The sequence below is a fragment of the Ambystoma mexicanum genome, chromosome 7q (genome assembly GCF_040938575.1).
Source record: "Ambystoma mexicanum isolate Mex_15411 chromosome 7q, UKY_AmexF1_1, whole genome shotgun sequence".
NCBI lineage: Eukaryota > Metazoa > Chordata > Amphibia > Caudata > Ambystomatidae > Ambystoma > Ambystoma mexicanum.
The window spans coordinates 15,000,367-15,022,222 of record NC_090941.1 but is presented as its reverse complement, the minus strand read 5'-3'; the positions used below and the strand labels follow the sequence as shown (position 1 = coordinate 15,022,222).

Genomic DNA, 21,856 nt, shown 5'->3' with positions numbered 1-21,856 from the left:
TAAGAACCTGGAGCAAAGACTGTTAATATGTTTTAGGTAGGGAATCATAGGTTTGATAACTATTCCCATAGTTATAAAAGTAAGACTTAACTCACCCTGGCACGTTATGCCCCAGTATTCTTTATTGTTTATAGTTGAATACCCCTAGGATTTACAGACATTAACCGTCCCTACCACAATCCTTACAAAGTTAACAAAGGTTTTGAACTTTACAACCCTTGCGTGTGTGTTATCACTGTACCTTTGCCCCACCTCCAAGAATCTTACTCATTCTATACAAGGGAAAGAATCAGGAAGGCCACAACAACAGAATTAAAAAGGATCCATTGATACCATGGGAAATGTCTTGTCTCACCCCACAAATCATTTAGATGTTCTGTGGAATTTTTACCAAAGGAAGAAAAAAAGACTATTTTGAAGGCATTTTAGAAAATAAGTCAAAGAAGTGTATTTATTCACAGCTTTTTTAGAAGATTCCAGAGAGAAAAGAACATTGAAAATTGGAAAATCCAATGGTCAGAAATCTTGATTACTGTGATCATTCCAGTATAGACCCTTATAAACCCGTATAAAGTCAAGGAGTTTGTTAAGAAGAAATGGAAGCATTTGCTAAAGTTGATTCTCTTCAAAAGGTAGAGTGGGATACTCCTCATCTACGACAATAAAACATGTTTGTTCAATGATACAATGATACAAAAGGCTTGTGATGGATTTTCCTTTGGCAAGGTGTGTAGAAGCCTTGGCTTTTTTGATTTTTATTAAATTAAAAAAATGACATTCCAGCCCTGGAATGATAATCTGACAATCAGATTCCCTTGCTTAAACTCCATGCCAAAAGCACAGTGAACACCTTGTCCTGCTGCAGCAGTAGCCTGATCTGCAGCACCACCACCTCAGTGGCATAGAGCAGGTTCAGAGGTCACAGGTGCCCATTTCACAGCTACAGATAAACATGGAACAATTACAAGAGTTTGATCATATTACCTAAAAAGCTACCGAATAGAGAAGGCAGTAATATGTAGCAGAAGGGTACCTACTTGGCGAGCTGGACTAAAGGAGCCACTGAGAAGAGACAAAAAAAGTCAAATGGAAGGATAAGTTAAGGATTGAAATGTTTGGGAACAGAGTCCGAAGGGTACCTTCTTGGAATGTGAGTCAAATGGTCCCAAGGGGAAGTAAGTGAGACTGTGAATCACGGAAGAACATAGGAGTATTTAAAGAGAGGGGAAACGTTGGTTTGGAAAGCATATGAAGGGTATCACTTTGGAGAGGTAGCAAGGAGAAGCAACAATAGACAAGAGAGTGAGATTATACTTGACTGAACTAGTAGTGATACAGTGAGAGAAGGGGGCAGTGTAAAGCTAAAGGAGGTGATGAATTAGAGAGACACATTGAGGCGACTTGTAAAGGGAGGTACAATTGAGAGGTCAAGGACTATAGGTACGTGAGAGATAGAGAAGAGAGATTACAGAGAGGTCTTGTAGAGAAATATTGTGATTTGGAGAAATTAGAAATCCCTTGAATAAATGTAAATGATAAAAATACTCCTAGAGCCTTTCTGCACTCCCTTGACACAAGGGGAGACATGCAATGACCAAAGCAGATAGAAGAGAACAGTATGGAGAATATGTGGCTCTTCTGGGAAAGCCACATTGCAAGATATCCACATATTGCAACCCTCGAAGTAAAACATATAGTGGTGTGCTGCATTGATGTCCTACCTGCAATGAATTGGACAGCTGAAGTTAAAGGTTATTCACTAGTTACCTGGAGGTGTAAGGGAAGAACTGTGGCAGGACGGTTGACAGATATCATCTGCCTGGACCTAGTAAGGAGAGGTGAAATGACCAGGAAAGTCCTGTTATCCAACTAAGGTCCATTAGGGACCTACCAACAATCCACAGAGGTAGTGGAAACCCAGACGCCACAGTGCCAAGTCTGAGGATAGCAGGACAAGAAAGAGAGAGGGGCGTGAGAGGCCAACATTCCAGAGGAAAGTGCAGAGACACCCACCAAAGCAGAGAGGCCAGATAGTGAGTAACAGCTTCAAGCCTTCCTAGAGGGATGTATCTGGCTATTGTTGACATTCTGGCACAATGACACTATTCTGGGCTCTGTGGTCCTTCAGTATCTCGGTGCTCCATTCTCCTTTGGCTTCCCATGGGTTGGGCTGGTATACCTGCTGCTCGCTTCTCCCCTCTGCTGCTTTCTTTGTCCTCTCTTGCTGCTGCCAGGCCACCTTTTTATAAGCCCGTAACCCATCAATGGTGTTCAAGTGTGCTTCTCTTGATGGTCTTGCCTGACTCCAATTAAGCCAATTACTGGGTCATGCCTGACCTTCAACTCTGTGGTGTTCAGGATTCCTCTTCTTCATCCCAGTACTATCATGGTGTCAACAATAAGAAGTGTGCATTACTCTCAGTTGTGTTTAACTCGTCTCAGTACTTAAAGTAAGATTACAGGGAAAAGCTGGAAAGGACTGACAATATCCCATAAAGATGGAGGGAGGGTCTGATAAGTCAGTGTTAGTGAAGGGGAATACCCTGTCTCACCTTCAGGTACCCTCTCTCCAATTCCCAAGGTCCCTCCACCCAGGTGATACTCCCTTGCTAGTCCACTCCCAGGGTCGGGATCCAAAAATGCTGGCCCTTCCCTGGCCACCTGAACAGAAGATTCCTGGGAATTAGATGTGACAGTACCTTCAGGTTTCTCACATTAGGCAAACAGAATTAGCATGGGTTAATATATACAGTTTTGGGGTTACCAATCTAATAGAGATACTAGCCTTCCTTAGGTTCCCTAGACTATTAGTTGGTACCTGGAGTACAGTGCCTAGCTTGGCCTTTTAGTCTTGTCCACAAATAGCAAGCAGTGAGATGAACGCATTTAAGACAATGGATCATTCTAAAATATAAACGTGATTCCCTCCTTGGGAGTGCTCTCTCTCAATGGAGTCAAGAGGGGACTAAACCTACACTAGTGATGGAATTCCTGGCATGGAGATATTGGACTCTCTCCTGGAATCTCTAAGACACAACACAGACTCAGTGATTAGTGCTTTACAACCTCTATGAAGTTCTCACAGTATTATTGTTGTATTAAGCAGAAGCAATAATGGCATTGTAAGACATGCCAGGTTATGGCTCCCTGATATCTTCTTTAATTCACCTTTCGCACACTCGTGCAGCATGAAAATCTACCCCTAGTGTAGGGTCAGTTATTGGCACAGATATTTGTACCATATGTAAGTGGCTCACACAACATGGACAACAGTAATACCTTTAACACACTCCCATCTGCATGTATTCCTACCCATTAGGGTATTTGTCAGGTTGTATTATTTTAAACCACTGACCCTTGCTTACACACATAGAAAAGCTATTCTAACCTGTATCTGGTCTCTTCCCAGGTTGTAATACTCCTCTTGAAGTGATCTCACTTCCGGGGTCTGCTTGTCCCCAAGGTCTGGGTTTCTCACTGGGTTTGGCTTTTCCTAGGCTGAGGTTTACCCCTTGGCTCTGGCTCTCTCCCAGGCTTCTCACTTTGCTCTTCCCCAGGGCTGAAGCTATAGCTCAAATAAGGCTGATAGATCCCGCTTGCAGTCTTTTCACTGTGCATGGTACAGGATGCCTTTTTCACTAGATAGGAGCTATGATGCCCTGGCCTTTGCATTCCCTTCATGTCCCTGATCCCTTTGAGTTTTTTCAAATCTCCTTGTTTTTAAAATAGTGCAGAAATCACTCCTCTCTAGACCATGCCTGCACACCTCCCTCTCTTCACACAGATCTAGGCAACAGAGCCTTCATTTTACAGCCTGGTCGAAGTGCCTACTACTCTTTGATCCTCTGGAGTAGCCAGTGGTTCTTTTGAAGCAATCTGATTGGTAGGCAGACATTGTATTTTAGAACTCAGTGAGGGCAGGGTGAATTCTGCTGTTCTGGTCCATTGTGAAACTATGCCACAATGCTTTTGTGCTTTGTTTTCTGAGAACAATGGTTGTTTCGCTCCCTTGCATCATTCGTCTCGGAGGATAGCTCAAGGACAACATACTTGCCTTGGAAAGAAGGCGACACAGGTTCGATCCCCGGGTCAGCGCTTAGAAACCTCTGGATATTAAGGGTGTTATAAATAACATATCATATATCATTCTGCTCTCTTTGTAAGTAAAGCATGGGGAAGTTTGAGTTTCTGGGGCCTGCGTGTTCCCCTTTCATTGGGAGTTTTAAATCAAAGTTTCCAGTGTGCATTATGGGCTATATAAATTGGTATATGTGAAAGACCAGCTGCTGAATGGGGAAGTGGGGTTTCCACTGCTGTTTTGGATGAATGAGGGAGGAACTAATAATATGTTTGAGAAGTGCAGGATTGTTTTTTCCTTCTCCATTGAATGGTGGTTGCCATTCCTCTACTCTTGTCTCTGGGATGTTGTCAATGGTTTACATTTAAATGAAAATATTAGTTTCCTGCTGGATATTTGAAATGTGGGGAAGTCTTTGCACAGTATCCATCTCCAGGAACATCACACCAGAGGGTCTGCGACAGGAGTAGGCTAGCTGGAAAATCCCCCATGTATCTCCTCCAGATTTGATATTGTGTAATGGGTGATGTGAGGAACCTGAGTGTGTTCTCGCAAATAACCCCTGAGGATCCTTTGTTCAGATGGCTAGGGGAGGGCCATCACTCTTGGATCCCAACCCTGGAGATGGACAAGGGAGGGAGGATCACCTAGGCAGGAGGTCCTTGTGGACTGCAGGAAGAGTGCCTGAAGGCGAAACATGGTACTCTCCCGTTCCTTGATCCAATCCATCCTACCCACCCTCTTTGTTCATGGGATATTGTCACTGAAGTCCCATCCTGCCTTGTAATCTTCCAACAAAAAAGGGGAAGTAAAATCTCGGGGCATCTAGATAAACAAAACCCTTTTTCAACTCTTAACCCCATCTCTCCTTCTTCAAAACCCAGATGATATGCTGGGAACTCACCTTTTGCTCCCAAATATCCCCCTCTAGTAAACAGGGGAATTTAGCATCACTCCGACACCTTAATGGGCCTCACCAAATCCCCACAGCTGGTAATAAAAAGAGGATGAGACAAGTTCAGACTACTTCAGTCTGTCCGGGGGATTTTCAATCCCAACCTATCTCCCCCTTCCCATTTCCAAGAAGTACTGGGATGAGGAAGAGGCAATCAGCAGCAACGAGGATTACCTGTGAAGAAACAGTGGAAAGACTACTACCAACCACTAGTGATTTGCCCCAGTAATAGGCAAGGTCAGGCACATTACCTCAATTCTGCACTTCTGACTCCAATTGACTCTCACCTGCAGTATAAAAACGGTGGTTCTGCTTGAGTGAGCGAGCAAGCTGGGGATGCTGACTGGACTAGAGGAGCCAAGGAGCTGAATACTGCATGAATAGGGGACCAGAAAGAATGGTGGAATGCGGGACGCCGAGACGCTGGCCTGGTGTGTGAATGGGGCTACAGCGGGAGCGGGAGCTGTGTCGCCAGGAAGCCATTGTGGGATGGAAGGCAGTCTGTTGGCCTTGTCCAGATAAGTGCTCATGTTCGTGGGGCAGGTGGTGAGACCCTGAACTCTCCCCAAGAACCCTTTGACCTGCTTGCGAGAGACGCGCTACTATTTGTGAGTTTTGTAAGGCAGAAAGAAACTAGCGTGCAGGTGACTGGAGAGGGCGGAGGAATGCTGGAAAAGATCAAGAGCCTGGTAAGCAAAAGCGGGATAAGGTAAAGCAGAGTAAGTGAAAGCAAAGCGAAGCAATCAAAAGCTGAAAAGCAGAGTAATAGAAAAGGGAGCTAGAGGCGCAGAAATAAAGAGAGACAGAGCAAGTGCGCTGGTGGCACGGAAAGAGCCAAGAAAGGGTGCAAATGACCCGAAACCAAGAAAGACAGCAAAGAGACAGAAAGAAGGAAACCAAACAGCCAAGAGATTATGCAAGCAACCCAAAAGTGAGAGAGTGAAGCGAACAGCGAAGAGAGGGTGCAAGCGGCCTGAAATAAAGGTAGAGAGTGCAAGAGGCACGTAAATGAGAAAATGAAGGTGCAAGATAGCACCGTGAGAAAATGAAGGTGCAAGAGAGCATGAAGCAAGGCAAAGAGACCTGTGCAAGAGGCACAGGAAAGTGAAAAGTACAGAGAAGTGTGCAAGAGGCCTGGAAAGGTGAAAAGGAGGTGCAAGTGTGCACAATAGAAAAAGAAGGTGTACAGGAAGTACAGAAAAGAGGAAAAACGACAAGCGGAAAAGGCACAGAAGATGTGGCAGAAAATAAGGAGAGGTATTAGTGGTCTGAGTGGTCACACCTGGGAGGAGTGAAGAACCTGGCGTTCTCAAAAGTCTGTGATACTGTTTGTTTGCTTATTGATTTATATAGCACGCCTGACCCGAAGGTATCTGGGCGCTTTAGCAAGGTTACTAATGGAAACAGGACAGGGTATACAGAATAGCAGGTACAGGCAATTATTTAAAATACAAATAAAGTCAAATATTATAAGCAATTATTTACAGTACAACTAAACAGTATACAGTTTAGACTAGGCAGCAGACACAGGGTATTACATTGCCACTAGTTACATAACATTGTGGAGTGAATGAGGTGCAGGTTAGACATCAAGAGAGAACAGCCACGTTTTGCATTTTTTCTGAAGCAATGAAAGGAGGGTTCTGATCTTAGGTATACAGGTAGAGAGTTCCATAAATTGAAGGCTAGAACAGGGAAGCTGCTACCTCCTGATCTCTTGAGATTGAATATGGGGGTCTTGGGGCAACGAGAATGTATGTTCTGATAGGTCGAGCCGAGATCTTTTTGGGGAATTTGTCTACCAGATATTTTGGGGAAGAGATACTACCCCATGAAAGAACTTTACAGTGAAAAGTACATCATGACAAGAGGAACTGTTTTATTTGTTTGTTAAACTGCATAAATTGGGGCCTAGACTTGGGGAAGGGAACCCTAGAGGCCTAGGAGGAACTATGTTTTTTGGTTTGTTGAACTTCATGAGGAGGGGCCTAAGCTTGGGGAGGAGAACCGTAAGAGGCCTGCTCATGATATTGATGATAACAACATTGTTGAACTTTGTGACGAGACCTAGACTTTGGCAAAGGGAACCCTGAGAGGCCTAATAGGAACTGTGTTGTTTTTCTGTTTGGAATTGGAAGGATCAACACTTGGGGAGGGGAACCCCAAGAGTCCCAGAGATATTGTGAACTCTACTGACTTGCTGCAAGAGCTCTATGTGGACGGTTCCAAGGGCAGGCCTGTTAAATTGAACTACTTGAAACTGGCAGAACTACACCTATCGAAAAGACTACCTGAAACCAGCTGTGGTTTACATTTCCTTGTGAATCAACATTTTTCCTTTAAGAAGATCCCAATCACATCTGACTTAAGAGTGAGGGCAAGCAAAGGTTTGGACAGAGACAAACTTTGGTTTTGGACTTACAAACATCGACAGCCCTTAGAAGCATCAGTTGAGGGAACAATCCTCTTAGAGTTAGGGCCAGGTAGGCATTACACCAACCACCAAAGTTTGATAATAAAGGTTTTCAAACTGTAACTTTTGAGTCTGTCTCCCTCTTGATGCCATGCTTGTCTCACAGTGAGCATCCTTGATCTGCAGAGTCCCTCTGATCCCCAAAGTGGGGTGACTAATGCAAATTTGACAAAGTGGTTTGTATTAAATTGGGAGTAAACATTTTAAGATCTCTTCACAATGATTGTAACACTGTTCACATGACAATGCAAAATACAAGTAGATATAGAAAATGCCATCCAGGGACACCCTGGAACCATCATAAGGAGCAGAAGCAGCAGTCAAATGCACACAGCAAACAAGCACATACCTGTGCACCTAACTCGTTATACTGTAATTTCAAAGCTGTAAGTCTTTCATCCAGTTCTTTGGGATTTTCTGTCTGCTGCTTCTGAACAATCTGCCGGCCTGTCTTTATCACTGTTTCTACTTCGGACTTCACTTCACTCAAGCTTTTGTATAGTTTCTAATGTGTGAAGAAGAATACAGTATTGTGTCACAATTATAAAGTTAAATTCCAGAAATCAAATATAAGTGTTGACTTTGTAGCTCTTCAATCCAACACAGACGCAGAGCATCAGGAACAATCCTTGGTAAATGTGGCATTGGTACATCTGAAAATTGATGTGTTAGATAATTTTATAAACAGATCTATTAACATGTTGTTCACATAACACTTAAAACACATTGGTGTTTGCAAGTTAGTTGCACTAGCTATAAATGAAAACACATGAATTCAGTTGAAATAGTTTTTGAAGCTATATATAAGGTTAATTAATTCCAATATTCCTTGTTTTGACTTTGTATCTCCGAGGAAGAGTCAAGAGACTCAAAACATGAATTGGCAAACTATTTTTATTTTTTGAAAGCCCTGATTTAAATAGAACATTATACTATATAGTTTCTTGATATTTATGCACAATAAAATGGAAGCGTTTGTAATTAGAGTAATTGATGGATTCAGAAATTAGATCAGTACACAGAGCACAATCCAGTAGAAACAAGTAAACGTTTTTTGTTTGTCATTTTTGGTAAAGTAGCCCTGTCTACTTGGACTAGCACTACACACTGTTGTCATGTACTAACATATAAACAGCGCAGATGATAGCATCTCAAATTCCAGCTACACCAATTTATTTTTAAGTAGTTGCATGCACTTATAAATACAGTGCTTAGGTATTAATTCTGTTACTTGTCATATAAACAATCCTGGTGCAAGTCATTTGCAATGGAGCACGTAATAGGTTTTTATTCATATTCTATGGACAGTTCACCTTACAGCATGTACGTTCTTATTTTGCTTGTGAGTACTCGATAAGTCATAATGGCTTTGGGGTGCATTATGGGTTTTGTGGTATCTGGGTGGTAAATCTGCCCAGTTATACCAAACTGTATGCCACTTGGTCCAGCGGTATTACCGCCAGATAACAGTGGTGGCAACAGTTGTAAATCCTCATTCCATGGAGTCCCATTGGACAGCATGGGGGGATTTGCCGGTATAGCAGGTGCCAGAAATACAGGCGATTTTTGCTGGTAAGGCACCTGACCTACAAATCAGGTGCCCCACCGGCTAACTTGTAGTTAGCCTATGCGGTCACATGCCGGAAAACGTTATTACTGGCACGTTACTACCTCACCAGCCAACTTGTATCGAGGCCCATATATATATATATATATATATATATATATATATATATATATATATATATATCTTTAAAATAAGAATTATTGGATCAGTGTCGAGATAAAGCACGAGACACTTATAAAAATCAGGTAGTTTACTGCAGGATAATGCAATATGCACTTTACAAGTATATAGAATGTTCTCTAATCAATGTGCCAATATACCATTTAGGAACCTATACACTGATTTGTGTGCTAGGCAAAAAAGATCGCTATTCCATTCACCATAAGCACCCCACACTACATATGTAGAATGTCATTGCTCAGCAACAGGAATGCTACAGCCATTTTAGTGAGTAGTAGGCATTTTAAAATTGGGCAGCATATATTTAGCATCATGCACCTTATAAGCACGTAGCGCTTTTTTTTTACCAGTATATGACATAATCACACATATTTTTTTTGCTATCTGCACAAAAACGGATGTAGCAAACAGCAATATACACCAAGTGAGGAAAGGATATTATCACTAAATTGGATACTACATATGTGGTGTTGCCTTATTACATCTGAGTCGTGCAATAAACATCCAATTATAAAATAGGATTGGTACTGAATGCCGCACATATTAATGACAACGTTAACATGGCTGATCCCTATTTATGCAGCAGTGCAATGTTCCAGAATGTATTCAACATAGAGGAGGGACTCACTAAAAAGACGAGTGGAACCCTCTTTCTATGTTTATGTTAGCATGTACGAATAAATCGTGTCAATCAGCGTCCACAAAACCATGTGACCAAGCTATGAAATGTACGAAACGCGTCATTCATTTCTTGTGCCTACCGTAATATTCTGCTAGGTGAGAAATGAAAGCAATCATTTTAATGTATTTTGAAGAATAAAAAGGTGATTTTAAATCAACCAAGATATTTCGGACATTGGTGTTTTCTGGTTTTAACAGGGGGAGCATGACTGTGGGAGGTCTGCAAGACTCACACCATTTACACTGTAATGGCCCTAGGGTCAAATGCAGCACCATTTGCTTTTAAGGACGTTCATAGTTTTTCAGTCAATGGAAACAATTAGACACATTGTGCCCTCTCTTTCCTTGTAAACTCCGTACAGCATATCAGTAAATTGGCAGTCCTGTCCTCATCTCTTTACTTTCCCCACTATAAACTAGATAGCCCTATAATGATGCTTTCTATTTTTAAAACGTATCCTTTTGTTTTTCTTTAAGTGTGATCTTTTTTCATTTTTCATATTTTATGTTTGGCAAATGCAAACAAGGTTTAATCACTGTTAAGACAAAGTGTGCATTGTTTCAAATTGTCACATAATGTTTGTCATTAAAACTTCATAATTTTGAAATGGGCTGCCTGCACATTTTTAATATTTTCAAAGCAGTTAACTTACAGAATATTAAATACTTGACTGGAATTTTAAGTATGTGAAAACATTATATACTTGGCACATGTCTAGCATTATTTTGGCCTGCTTTGTGTTCATCAATGCATTTAAACTTAAAGGTTTGCACATATACTCTGCTGAGCTAAATATTGATTTGAATATAATAATTGTCAAGGTCATCTGTTAAGCGATCAGCATAATAGATTGTAATATTAAATTCCCATTCTGTTAAAAAGGTGGCACAGAACATACAAACAAAAATGTAAAGGAACTATGTACAAAACATTTGTGGACACATTTAATGACACAGATTCTAAAACACCAAATTCCTTAGACGTGCCTTTGCAAAAAGATGATCATAACAAAAGTGTGTCTACCTATAGTACATATATCATCATACAATTAACATTAAATGAACAACAATACTGAAATCCAAGACATGCAAAAACGTTGCAGCCTACTGACAGTTTTTTGTCTAATCATTCCTAACACTGGAGGCAGTATTACACATCTTTTACAGAAGGAGTACTAGTCTATGAATATAGACATGTTCCTACTTCTATTGACCCATTCAGTGTATATTGTCTGCAAGCGATGCCAGCGTGCCTACTGCCCTGAGGTTATGGTGTTCTTCATTATGCTCATCTCACTTACTTAAAAAATTAAATGGGAGTTCAGAAATTAACAATAAATCAGTGACAATTGCAAAGCATACAGCGCTTGCATGGTTCAGACTAGAAACACAGGAGAGGAAAGTTAGACAGTTAATAGATTTTACTTTTAGCCGATTTGAGATTAAGTGGAGTTATGCTGTATCAGAGACTCTATTGTCCATGCTCTCCCACTCTTACCATCACGCCTAAACGTTCAGGGGCATATTACAAACATTTAGAATCAACCAATGCAAATGCAGGTTGGCATATATCCGGAAATGATAACTGCTATGAAACCAATCAGGTGGTCTAAATAGTGTGTTCCCTGTAGGACTGCCTGTGCAAATTCCACAAAGGAAACTATACGAGTGGTTTTGATTAAGGGCTCAGTCCCATGCAAATGACTAGTGAGACACAAGTTGCGTTACTGTTGGGATTTCAGCACAGTCGTTTTAGATTTGATCTGGGCACAACACTTAAATGGACTACATCAATAGTTATGTATGTAATTAGGCTTTTCAAAGTAAATTACATATATCTATACACATCTTAGGTTTAGTTCACTAGTTATCACATTCTTAAACGTTGTCAGGACACGTCATGGAGTGTCTATAATAATTTCCATAAAGTAAATATTAGTGGAATTCAAGTGTTGATTCGGAAATAATGTCATCACTGGTTATTATACCGATAAAGGGTGAAAGATACCTAGCTTGTTCACATTGGTTAATATTTGTAAATTAGCTACTGGATGTGACAGATAACAGAACAGCAATCTAATTTCAAATTCGAAATCATGCAAGATTGCTCATTTTTCTTGTCCGTTGATCACTTTACATTTAGAGAAACATGTACTGAATGACGCCATTTTGCATGCTAAGATTTGTCCAATCATTTACCTCTCATGAACAAATAAATTAATCAAATAGGGCTCTTCTTTTGTTCCATTGACATTAATCTTAAGCACGCATACAATAATTGGCTCTTTGATCTGCAGTTTTTTTTAAAGATTTCTTTACTAAAAGTCACGTGGTGCTGGTGAGCCAAACATGGACAATCATTGCCTTATATGAAAGTTTATCAGATGCTTACTTTAAATCTGATAGTTACTCAAATTTTCAAAGAGAGTAAGTTTAACTTTTAATTAATTATTTCAAGCAAAGTGAAATGAAGATAGTGTGCCATTAAGATACAATGTTATCATCTGTAAAGGGTAGGAGCAGTATCCTGCCTATTTATGCCTTCTCCTAATTGCAGCATACCAAACTACATGGCACTATTTCAAAGACAGCTGTGCTACCATTCAGTGAGAAAATGCACTAAACAGCATTTTCAATCATTGTTTTCACTAACTGAGAACTGTTGTCATAAAAACACGCATCTAATTTAATTTCAACATTCATGAACATATTCTAAAATAAAAAGGTGGAAAGAGCTCAATCAAGAATTTTGATTACCAATTGTGTGCATAAAGAAAAGCTGGTTGAAAAATATTACTCTTTGTCATATGCTTACCATGCAGTGGTCCAGCTGTGTCTGTACCACTTCCTGCTCCACACTCTTCATCTCCAATGCAGGCAACTCCAACATCACATCATCCAAAACCTTCTTGCAATCCACTAGGCGCTGTTCAAAGTTTACTGGCTTATGGAACAAACGGAACTTAAAGGAAACTTCTTGCAGTTTTTTCTATTAGAAAAAGAATATAATGACATTAAGTGTGGAAGCAAAAACAAGCCTAGATGTTGAGCTTAAATGAATCCCTTGCCTCAATCCGTTTCTCATGCTTAGATTTCCTTAAAAAGAAAAATACCTCAGTTATAACCTAGTATCTGTTTGCCCCTCAGTACAATGTTACTTATTGAAATGACTAGATTTCTCCTGATGTGTATCATTCCCATTTCTATCTGTAATAATACCAACTATTTGGTCATGTTGTGCACACAGAGCATTCACAAACAATATGGATGCTCTGTTGCTATTCAGCTTTCTATGACAATTGATACAAATGAGACAGGCTAAAATCTTTCAATTGTGAGGTTCATTCTCTCTGACAGAGGTATTTCTAATTCAGAAAGTTCACCGCCCATTCTTTTCAAGAAACCAGAGTCCTGGAGTCCTGCACCACTACTGTGAATCAGCCTTTTAGCCAGTACATACTTATATGGTTGTGGTATGCTTAAGATAACCAGACCTGGCATCCTCAGTGATGCCGGTTAAGGAAGTACCATCATTGTTCCAAAACAAAATACAATTCATTTTAGCACCCTGGCAGGGGGAGCCAGCCAATCAGGTGGCTAGGAATGCAGGCTTGAAACAGCGATGAAAGCCTGCGTTCCATCCCGCTTAATGGACAGCTCTCCAGCCACCATGTTCCCCCAACCCTCTGTCCCCCATCCCACCTCCGACTTACCGTATTTCTGCAGAGGAGGCATGCCCCGCTCCATCTCAGCTCCTGCAGGCCGCCATGGAAAGGGAAGCGGGGCTCCATATGGAGCCCCGCTTCCCTTTCCATGGTATGTTCCTTTGTTCAACGTGATACGCACAGCGTCCCATTGAATGAAGAAAAATACCTTTTTTTAGCATCTTGTTTTGGCCCTTTGGCATCCCGGGGTGCTAATAGCCCTAATCCCCCGTTCCAGTCTTTGGAACAGGGGAATAACGCCATAAGGAAACATTTTGGAATGTATTGTTTCCATTAGCAAATTAGTATTCTGGAATTCTAGCACATTTCAGGTGCTCTCGACTGGCAGTTGCTTCCGCCTTCTGTTTTTTTCGGACTCATGTTTCTTCGGACCCCTGCATCTCTCCCGATTACCGGCTGGCTCTTCGCCACTCTCCTTCATCCACCACTCACTACTCCAGTTTTCTCTTCAAATCTGGTCTCTTCATCTCGCTGCTCTCAAAACAATCCACATTATGTTGTTAATGCCCTCCTTTAGCATTGTACTTCTGCTGCCCCATCCAACGTCCCCTATTTCTTCTCTATTTTGCACACCCGCTTCTTGGCCTGACTTTCCTACTGTTCATGCTCTGTCACAAAGGCTTGGCTCTTTTCCACAACATGGTGACCCACCCCACCTGCTGCTATTAGTCAGCGATTCTCACTGATGGTGTAGCTCCCCTTGCCGATATGAAAAACCAGAGGGTGTTTCACTGCCCAAACCCTGGGGATCCCTTGCTCAGGTGGCCAGGGCACACCCATTGCCTTTTGATCCAGACCTTGGGGGTGGACAAGTGTGGGAGGATCACCCGAGTGAGGGGTTTGCGGGAGTGGGGGATGGACACCAGATGTTGTGACAAGGTATCCCCCTTTTTCCAATACCCCTATCCAATCCTATTTCTTGGGATTTCCAACTTCCCAGATCCCTCCCCCATTTACTACACAAACACTGAGCCGAAGAAGAGGAGGTCTAAGGCTGAAAGGATTACCACTGATGCAATATATTGGACATGTCCCTCTAACAAGATCAGGCAGGGTCAGGCACTTGACTTTAATCATGCAACCTAAGACCTATTAACTCTCCCCACATGGTTAAAAGGTGGAACACTGAGACACACTTTGAGGAAGGCAGTGCACAAGAAGGAGCAGTCCCTCCAGGGCTATGGCAAACCAGGTGAAGGAGAATGATGAACCGAGGGGTTTCTCTGAAGGGGCAAAAAGCCAGAAACCCCCGAGGCAAGAGATTGTTATTTGTGAAAGGCCATGAGGATTGCACCTGAAAGTCAAGCTGGAAGGGAGAAAGAGTCTTCCAAGTGCTACAAGGGTAACAGCCACCCTTCCGGGTGAAAGACAGAGTTGGGGAGGCGCAGAAGCAGCAGTAGAAGCAGCAGTAGTATCAACCTTGACTCATACATCAAAGGCACAAAAGATAGCCGGTCCAATAGCACAGTGAATAGAGCGCTCGCTTTGACATCCGTGCAGAGCCTGCTGGCGCAGGTTTGAATCCCGGCAGGGCCAAACTCTGCCTTTCATCCTTCCGAGGTCGATAAATGAGCACCACACACTGTGGGTAATAATAAGCAGCGCTCAGATACCTGAGGGTTTGTAGCGCTATATAAATGCTAAAATATTATTATTAAAGCATCTTGACATGACCGGTGAGTTGAAGGAAGCAAAGAAAGCCTGGTCTGTGTTTAATTGAAATGTTTGTGAAAGTATTAGAGGAATGAAGGTTACCGAGCGCCCATAAGCTGCGAGAGAAAGTGAATCCATTGTTAAGAACTGTGAATATGAAATACAAAGTAGCAGGGTGGTCCAGCTAAGTAAGATTGCCCAATCAAAAGTTTCTGTGAAATGTTTAAAGCTGTAGAGGCAGCCGTAAGTGAGAGATGAGCATTAAGTGCAAAGCCCATAAACTGTTGAACTATGTTTTGTTGAATTTGACAAGAGAACAAAAGGAGGGTCTGAGCCTGACTGAGGGAGACCCGTTTCAAAAGCAAGTCATATGCAACAAGTACATTTTTTAAAAGACATTGGAACTGAAGGAAAATATGAAAAGTGGAAGTAAAGACAGAAAGGAAAGTCAAGTGGTCATGTGGAGGTGAGAGCGAAAATCCGCCCAGTTTCGAAAGATGTTGTTAGCAAAATCAAAATACAAAAGGAGGTTTGAGCCATCTGAGAGGAACCTATAGTGTGGAATGTGAAGAAAGCTTGGGGAAGGGAATCACACCAAGGAGAAAAGGTTTGAGCCCAATTGAGGGGACCCTATAGTAAACTGTTTTTCTGAAACGGTGTAGAAGCTTGAAGGATGACCTGGGTTTGGGTGAGAGGAACCTGAGAGGTTAAACATGTGAACCTGTGACTCAGACTTGAATGGCCAAGCAGGCTTTGGAGGGCAGAGTCAGCCGCCTAACTGTGTTTGCAAGCCAAAGTGTGTTCATCCATCAAGTGAGGACAAGAATTAATACTGATTTATATTGTCATTCTGACATTTTGTTTCATCACTGATATTTCCTTTTGTAGATACATATTCCTACATCACATTAGAGTGTATTAAAGGGAGGTCAGGCATAAGGTTTCTGTTGGTTTAGGCCTTTATTTTTTGACTAAGACTAACTAGGACTGTTTCTTTATTATTTGATGGTCAAGATTACTCCCATCTTAGTTAACCGGCCAGGCAGGAGTTTTTCCAAACCTCTTGAAGTTAACCATGAAGGTTTTCAAACTTGAAACGCTTCTGTGAGTCGCTGCTTGTGAGACCATGCCTCCCTTACACCGCATCGATGATGATAAAAACCTGGCATTGTAGGGCAGCTTCTACTCCCAGTTTTGGAATTGTTCTCCTTTCTTGTTATGGTAAATTACCCCCCCCCCTACACACACACTCACAGGTGCTAGTAGCTTAAGCACCATTGAGGGACAGGATTTCCATCCATTATGTTCCCTAAACCCTCCTTAGTGACCCTCGCTTTACTCAGGACTGTTAAGCAGGTCTAGCAGGCATCATTTAGCTAGCTGTGAATACCACCCCTTAAGCACTGGGGCTTAATAATATCCTCTGTCTGCACCGTTATTGCTCAACCACCTCCATACCAAACTAGTTTCACTGAGTCACTCTGAAAGATCCCTTCCTTATGACTACATTAAAGAGGAGGGAACAAACTGGTGACACATTGTCAGGTATATCAGCAGAAAGAATGTGCTTACAGTCTGGCGTCATGTCACATCCCCACAAAGGCTCCCTGAGAGTCAAGAATACTACCTCCCCCTACCCTGATAGCCCCCTGTTGAAGCAGGGCCTCAAACACACATACAGCCAGCCTGCACTGGAGGACAGGATACCCTTCAAAACTCCCATGGATGATAGAATAGGCAGTGTAAATAGACCCTGAACCTCATTTACTGGCCTTCTCTGTCAAACATCCCACCCAGGATACTATTCCTTGCCCGTTTCTTGTCTCCATGCTACTCATTCGGTTCAGCAATGATTGCCAAAGGACTGTGTAACATTTGAGCCAGATATAATGAGCCTCCTGTGAAAACTAAAGTCCTGTCATATTCATAAACAACCTATGTTTCAATTTCTCATCACTCCAAATCCCCTGCTCGCCTTCCAGTCTCTGTCATGAAGGAGCAAACATTTACAATAGGTCCCCTCATTGAGAGGTGTTTAAATATTTCATTCTATACAGAAATGTCTCAGTGCCTTTAAATTATCGTTAAAGCAAGTATATCACTGCTGCTGAAATAATTGACTTTGGCATTGCCAACATAGCCTATTTCAAATAAATTGCATCAATAAGAATAAATATTCTAAACACAAATCCTTCAAAGACATGTTACAATGAGGGACCTGTTATTAAAATTATTACTCTTGGGCATACAATAACAAATAATTGTAATCCATGTTTTAAGAAAGGCTTTATAACTGAGTATTCTAGTTTTTGAGGACAAATGCATTGACATTATAACAAATAAAATCATTATGCTCTCATCATTAAGGGACATCATCATGTATCTTGAAGTGGTATTATCCCTTTTCATTATCATTTTCTAAGGTGTCTCGTTTCTTGCAGCTTACACTCAAAATCATGAATAAGTAAGGAGATGTGTCTAAGGTTGATGTTAATTCAAAAAGTCTCACTGAGGAATTGGATGGTGCTTTAAGGCTAATGCCACGTGAAAAACCCATACCTGAAGTGTTATAAAAGTGTCTCTATCGTGAACAAATAGGAGGAGGGTAAATGTAGGCCTATAGTTCCTAAAGGCCCGGAACGTCATCATCTGCAAGATCACACTAGTTCTTAATTTGCCAAGTGTGGGAACAAATAATAGTACATGAATAACAGTGTCCAGAATTACTGTGCAAAACAGGCAGAGACAGGCTAGATGATCTTTCACATGACATTTGCCATTAACTGTTTTGAGTGGGACTAGGTTTAGCCTTGTACATATTGTAAGTAGTTCTTGAGAAAAAACATTGTAGCCGGAGAGATATGGTTCAATAGAACACTTTCCCTCAGGTTAGAATCAGCTGGTGTTAACTATTTCCTGTATTTCCCTTTGTTCAATAATTCACTTGATTATTTTATCTGCAGCTACTAATTTGTACGTTTTGGTGAGCTCATGGGGGAACTGGCAACTAAAATAACCCGAAAATCCAAAGATACCAGTTAAAAACGAAGACATCTTAGCCGGTTGTTCACATACGTGAGTAAACCGAGTCAGCTTGCTTGAGAACAATATTCCATGATAGTTAAAACTCTAGACAGTTGGTAGAGGCAGTCCATCATTGTAGATGATCGACTGAAACCTTGGTGGGCACCTATCATCAGCATTTATATGGTCTCTGTTTTGGTTAACCACTCTCCGGTTGGTGAATGAATGATAAATAGGCATTGTTGAACTTATTCCTTACACACAAGACATCATTGTGATAGAAGTGGAGGAAATCTAGGTGAAAATTAACCAATACAAATTGGAGCAAATTAGTGTAAAGTTAAAAAAGGAGGCATGCGAGTATACACTGCCAGGTGCAACCCTCGACTAACATTAATGTGGGATTTTGCAGGTTCATAATGTTGGACCAAACTGCATCTTTGGTGCTTGTGTGAGGAGCCATCAACATAGTCAAAAGTCACAGCATCCAAAATGGCATGCAGCTTGTTCTAGTTAATCAGGTCAAAATCTGCTGTCATGATCAAAACAAGAAAAACAACAGGTTTAATTTTCTATAAAGTATTTTGATGAATCCTGCAGAGTCATCACTGATTCCCCAGTGATAGTCTACTCCCACATGGCCAGGGAAAGGCAGCCGCTACCTGAACCTTACCTTGGAGGTGGTAACAGGAGGGAGGATCATGGGGGAGGAGATGATTACTGGGGGGAGTAATGACTCAGACGGGAGAGACATGGTTCTCGTCCCTTTACTGTGAGGAAGAAACCCTAATTCCAGAGTCTTTGATGGCATGTTGTCAATTAACATGTAATGTTTATGGTGATTGTTAAAGTAAAACTGTCCAACAATGTAACTTGAAATCATTTGAAACTTCCTTGGACTCCAAGTCCCAGAAAGCCTCAAGTACTGAGATGAGGAAGAGGAGCGAGGAGTCAATGTGGAGGGAATGTGACACCAAGTACAACGTGCAGTCTACTTGTCAAGAATGAAGTCCACTGCATGGGACATTTAAATCTGGGAATCACCAGCAGCTGACAGATCGGAGAGAGGAAAAAGGCTGCAGAGTGTGGAGAGTGGGAAGCAAGTTCATTAGCAGAGGCAAACTCACAGAGAAGAGCCTTGGTGAAAGCAACAGATGTATGTCTGCTGGTAACTGACAGTAGGTGTTAAGGTCCAGAGAAGAGGAACTCTGCTGAAGACAGGGAGAACTGTGCACAGCAGGGCCAGGGGAGACGCAGTCCTGCAGAGCGGCAATGGTTCTGTCAGCGAAGGATTAAATGCTGACGCGGGAACCAAAATAGAGTCTGCCAAGAAGGGGAAGTTTGCCCGATTGAAACTCCTGACAGCAGCTAGATGTTAAACTGGGGTCTCAACCTAAACAAATATGGGTCCCAGGACGTGCCAATACGTTAATGAACATTTGGAAAGCAGTTTTGAATACCTACCAAATAGAGTTGAAAAGCAAATCAGTTAAGAGGTTTCCTGGCAGGAGAGTATACCAGGAGACTCATGTTGAACTGGTGTGTTAAGGAAAAACGTTGTCATATTAAGTTGTTGTTTAAATTGAACATTTTGTCAACCAGAGAATTAACTAAGATTTGCCTTTTGCCATACTTCAACCAATATTGGAGAAAGACATTTGTTTAACCATCCTGAAAATTAGGAAAGACTTTCCTCTGCCATATTCCAAATAGTGTTGTACAAAAGATATTCTGTTTTGCCATCCTGAAACACTTGGGAGAGACTTTTGCTTTGTAATATTCCAACCTGAGTTGTGGAAGAGGCATGTGTTTTGCCATCCTGTGGAAAGTATTAGGTGAAAGAGAAATGTGTATTGCCTTTCATATACTATTATTGAAAAAGAACATTTTGAACAATTGTTCTGAAATACATCAGGGGAAGGGAACCAACCCCTGGACATAAGGATTGATTTTTTTCAAGATATATGTTTAAGTTCTTGCACATTTTTGTTGAATTTAGATTATAATTATTTACCTTGCACCTTCTGCTTAAGTATGTTAATGTTGGGGTCAGATTTAGTTGGACACAATGTCAGCCTGCTTTAGCTTAGTTTCAAAAGATGGGACATTAACTTCAGGATAGGGAAAGTTAGGCCTTTATCCCAACCTTTTTCTGTTAATAAAATGGCTGGTGTTGAGGATATTACAACTTTGTGTTTGCCTCTCATTTCTGACCCTCACAGTATATTGAGATCAAGGGATAGTGTTTCAGGGTCATCTCCAAGTCTCTTATAGATCCCTAAGCAAATCCTCAAGCCTTCTCTAAATACCAAAGTCTTTGCTAGATCCCCAGTCTGCTCTAAATACACTTTGATTCATATTGTAGCCAGGATGCTACATCCAAAAACCCACTCCAGTAGTCTGATATACATAATGTGTCTAAAGATGTAAGAAGGTGTGCACAAGAGTGTGATTGAGCAGGATAATTTAGGGTCAGCTCTATCTCACTTTTGAATATTGTGAAGATGACTAATCTCAACCAGTATGTGGAATTCAAGAGGGTAAGGGAAAAAGCTTTAAACTGATTCAATAAGAGTGGACACAAAAGACTATACTAGATTTACAAAGATCAGTTACTATGTTCTCTGACAAAGTGTTTTTCCCAAACCTTTGGACAGTCAATGATTTTTCAGGCTCAGACAGTGTAAAGATTATAGGACTACTTGATTGATCAGCACACGAAGATGAAAGGACCCATTATGGGGTATAATATGCATCTCTACCTCCATATATATGGGTAAAGGATCTAACCTATGCCTGACACAGAATAGTTGATACAGAATTGTGTGATAAAGATGGGTGAGTGCCAAAAGTCAACAAGTGCCACACATTTTCAGAATTGACGACAGAGGAAGACAATAACAAATCATCCAACGTCAATGTAGATACCTTGGCCTGCTGGAACAAATAACTTTGTACTCCCTCCAATTGGTTAAGGATTTCAATCAGGCGATGCACACCTTAGTCGCGGCCTAGTATGCAGCGCGCAATTGAAATGCTTATGTTAGATTAGATTCAATATTGAGATGATACACCACTCATATCACACACCCTTTTCAAATACTACGGGTCACGATGGACCAGGAACCAGGCTGGTTGATAAAATATTCTATTTATTTATTTATTTTTAAATTAAAAAAAAATCATACAATTTTTAATATGGGGCAGCAATCACCAATGGGGTGATAAGAACAATAGGAATATAAGCAATGTACTTAGTTTAACCTTCTATTGACATCTAAAAATATCAGGAAATAGGAGCACTTTTTGATTTTAGGTCAGATAGCACTTGAGTTAGAATTTCCCCCTTGCAAGTTCCCTCAACCCACACATAATGAATTCTAAGTGGATAAACAGACGCAGCAGGTAATTGGGAATGACAAATGGAATACAGAATTAAAATCCAACTTTCCCTCCTCAAACAAAAGAGAAAAAAATGGATTTTAAACCCTGGCAATGCTAAAATGACACTCGGAAATGG

At 41.2% G+C, this 21,856-nt stretch overlaps 1 protein-coding gene across 9 annotated transcripts in view; it reads right to left on the bottom strand.

The window, feature by feature from the left end:
• DMD (dystrophin) overlaps positions 1 to 21,856 on the bottom strand; it is a 7,616,828-nt gene that overhangs the window by 4,605,467 nt on the left and 2,989,505 nt on the right. For all 9 annotated transcript variants that reach the window (XM_069639082.1, XM_069639084.1, XM_069639079.1 and 6 more), the window contains 2 exons: positions 12,750 to 12,923; positions 7,856 to 8,011 (listed from right to left, as the gene is read on the bottom strand). In XM_069639082.1, coding sequence (XP_069495183.1) covers positions 7,856 to 8,011; positions 12,750 to 12,923 — 330 coding nt within the window. The remainder of the gene's footprint in view (positions 1 to 7,855; positions 8,012 to 12,749; positions 12,924 to 21,856) is intronic.